Source organism: Belonocnema kinseyi, chromosome 4 (genome assembly GCF_010883055.1).
Source record: "Belonocnema kinseyi isolate 2016_QV_RU_SX_M_011 chromosome 4, B_treatae_v1, whole genome shotgun sequence".
Taxonomy (NCBI): Eukaryota; Metazoa; Arthropoda; class Insecta; order Hymenoptera; family Cynipidae; genus Belonocnema; species Belonocnema kinseyi.
The window spans coordinates 140,511,847-140,515,504 of NC_046660.1; the positions used below are offsets into that span (position 1 = coordinate 140,511,847).

General features: G+C 35.6%; 1 protein-coding gene across 11 annotated transcripts in view; it reads right to left on the reverse strand.

Moving 5' to 3' along the window:
• Positions 1–3,658, reverse strand: part of LOC117171308 (exocyst complex component 7) — a 336,468-nt gene that overhangs the window by 119,459 nt on the left and 213,351 nt on the right. For all 11 annotated transcript variants that reach the window (XR_004466862.1, XM_033358480.1, XM_033358484.1 and 8 more), the window contains one exon: positions 2,308–2,859. Coding sequence is in view for 10 of the 11 variants with exons in the window: in XM_033358480.1 (XP_033214371.1) it covers positions 2,308–2,859 (552 nt within the window). In the remaining variant the exon portion in view is untranslated. The remainder of the gene's footprint in view (positions 1–2,307; positions 2,860–3,658) is intronic.

Genomic DNA, 3,658 nt, shown 5'->3' on the forward strand with positions numbered 1-3,658 from the left:
GTATATATATATATATATAAATTCCATAAACTTCAGGAGTTCCGTGAATTTCATGAACTCCACGAATTCCATGATCTACGTGAATTATTTGAATTCCGTGAATACCTTGAGTTCCATGATCTTCCTAAATTCCTTAAATTTTACGAATTCGATTAATGCTTCAAAATTGCTGCCTGCTTCGACCAGGCGGGGAAAGTGAGTGTGACAAGACATGTTACATCTTACACCACTAAACTTGAGATCGATTTCGCTCTCTAACTAAAAGTATTTTCACACGTGGTGCGCCATAAGAAAATTCACACCAGCCAGGGAAAATGAGTGTGACATCATTTGATGTAAACGTAAATTGCGCGAAACAAATCTCGTTAAGGTAAGAATCTGGATACGTGTCCCTACCCATGTAGGGGATGCCCTTAAATACAAGTCACAATTTAATGGATGGGCGAGTATTAAGGACACTTTCGCTTTTACCTAGGATTTTTTGTAAGAAAAGACATTCCCACAAAAGAAGTACTTAGGCAGTGCGTGCTCACTATCTGGAAGCATTGATCACAAACAGGTACTTTAATCTTATTTGTCCTACTAAACTCTTTAATTATCATAGATTTAATGATTTTACAATGATTCATCATGATAAAGAGATATTTTTTGGGTTCAAATTGTGTACAAAACCACGAATATTTGCCGACGTCTGAAGAACATTGTAGCTTACTTCTTCCGAGCTAACCTGAAAATGAAGTATCAGGTTATGCTGATTATGTATACTCTACCATGCCTGTGATTGGCCACAGCGCCCCGCCATGGAGACTGGTCGCACCTGATTAACCAATCAAGTCTTTTTTTTTAATCCGGAAGGATGAAAAGTAAAAGCGGACTGGCATTATATCCGTTGTCCCTATTAATGTTATTAGGGTGTTTTAAGATTCCGATCACTTCTCTATGTTTTCTTGAAAAACCATTGTGTATTTTTGCGATGACAGTTGTTTTTTATAAAATGTTATGTCCGATTTCGATATGATGCCCTGCTAATGCTGATTGTGTGAAATGGTTTAGCCGGAATTTACTCTCATGTTCCTTTATAAGTTGGCTCACCGCTCTCCCGCTTTCATCAATACAGACTTTGCCACAAGAACAAGAGATTTTATATACTCTCGGATCACTGAGACTTGTCTTTTTGTATTTAGAGCTGTTTAGAAGTTGTCCTATTTTTGCATGTGATATCCTAATACAAACCGATTACACAAACAAATCGATAAAGCAATAAAAAAGACACTCGAAAAAACAAGTCAACACAACCTACTAAAGAAAGAGAGAGAGAGAGAGAGAAAACGATCACCATCCTCTCCTACATCCCAGGTGTCACAGAACAAATAGGAAGCATTCTCAACAAACACAACATCCTTACCATATTTATACCATATGCCAAAATAGGACAACTTCTAAACAGCACTAAATACAAAAAAAAGTCTCAGTGATCAGAGAGTATATAAAATACCTTGTTCTTGTGGCAAAGTCTATAATGGAGAAACCGAGAGAGCAGTGAGCCAACGTATAAAGGAACATGAGAGAAAAGTCCGACTAAAACATTTCACACAATCAGCACTAGCTGGGCATCATATCGAAACTGGGCATAACATTTTATTTGAAAAACCAACCGTTCTCGCAAAAACACACAATGTTTTTTAAAAAAACATAGATAAGTGATCGAAATCTTAAAACTCCCTAATTACATTAATAGGGACATCGGATATAATACAATCCAATTTGGCTTTCCGTCCTACCGGACGAAAAGAAAAATGATTGGATAATCAGGTGCAAACAGTCACCATGGTGGGACGCGCTGGCCAATTACCTGATATTTCAGTGTCAAGTTAGTACCAATTGATCTGCAATGCTGACGAGACGTCGGGAAAAATTCGTAGTTTTATACACTATTGGAACCCGAAATATCTCTTTTTATTTAATTATCATTTCACATGTGTGCATTCAAGTTTTAGCCCACCCTCGAATAAATGCCTCATTGAGTTGAGAATGTAAATGTAAATATTAAAACAGAAAATCACGTTTTGGAATTATACAATGAGGAAAAGCAGCTGCAAGTTGAAACTTGGAAATAACTCTTTTCTGTGAAACAGAATAATATTTTTTCAGACAGAAAAACATGTAGAACAAATAAAAATTGTTTTGAATATAACCATTTAAGTTATAGCACATAAAATGATCTACAAATAGTATAAGAATACCTACATTGAATTGCGCTTACTAAATACCCTTAATGTAATGTTTCCACTATGATTTTCACCTTACCGTGGTATTTAACGTGGATATCACAGATGCAAATTTTGATCGAAGAGCATAGTCACATCCTTCTACCGTTCTCTCTAAATCTGGTTTCAGTTCACCGAGATGTTTTAGAATTGGAAATATGACTAGTACAGCAGAAAAATCACGTCTAATAATACACCGTTTAGCTCGAGATGCAATACTTTCTCCATCCTGTGTTACAAGATCCATAGCATCACGAACTGTTGCCTCCAACACCTGCGGTTGTAAATTTGTCGACAAAATTCTGGCAACCAAAGCACGCTCTACTTGCATTAGCTTATGTAAACTAGCAGTCAATAGAAGATAATTTTCCATTTCTTGTTCCTCTGGAGCAGTGTCCTCAATGGGATAGTTTGATGGCATAGGCAAAGGCTTCCTCGATGAAGGAAAAGACAGTCCTATACCAGTAGTGTGGGATGCCTTTAGAAACATTTTGCTGGCTTTCTTCTCCAGTGCATGTTGTAAACGTCGCGATGTTTTGCGTCCAACGTTCTCTTGCGCACTTATTGAATGACGGTGAGCAAATTTTGGTTTCTGTAAGTAGTACAACGTTTTTTACTGGAAATTTATGTATTCTTTTTCTTCTTATCAAATAGATAGACAAGATATATTTTCTATGATTTAAAATATAAACTATAAGATATATTTATGTTATACCATCTAACAATATTTTTTCAACAAAATAACGCTCGACTACACGAAAAAAAATTGAGAGAGAGTTTAGTGCAAAGCTAAAGCAAATTTGAGTCAGCAGTAGTCTGCAATGTGAACAGAAATCATCGAAGTTTAGTCCACAATTGGACTTTACAAACCGACGACAATGCTATGGCATGAACTAGCTCCTACGTCATACGCCCGCGTCGGCTGTCAAACGTGTTTTGCGAAAATAATATTATATCAACCTTTAATACCGAGTGAACTGAAACGTCACAGAATTCGACCAATTAGAAATTGATACACGACATAGATACTATGTAAATCACATGTTCATCTTACGTCGGTGTACGAAGTTCTATTATGGTTACTGCGCGTATCATATTTTTATATTTTACTATGAATAAATTGCAAAAAAACTATCTTTCAGGTGTTCTAGCTTTTTTTATTCAAAAACTTAATTTTACTAAAAAATTATTCAGAACATGACCTAGAGTTCAACCGCTTTAATTCGTTTACTTTCTGCAATATTGAATAGACTAGAGATTAGCTTCTTTCAACAAAGAATCCTTGTATAAATACACTAATTATGAAGAAGAGGGCAAAAGAAACAGAGAATAAAAATTATAAATTACTGTTAACCCAAGTAAAAATTCATCAACTAGGTTTCGACTTAAGC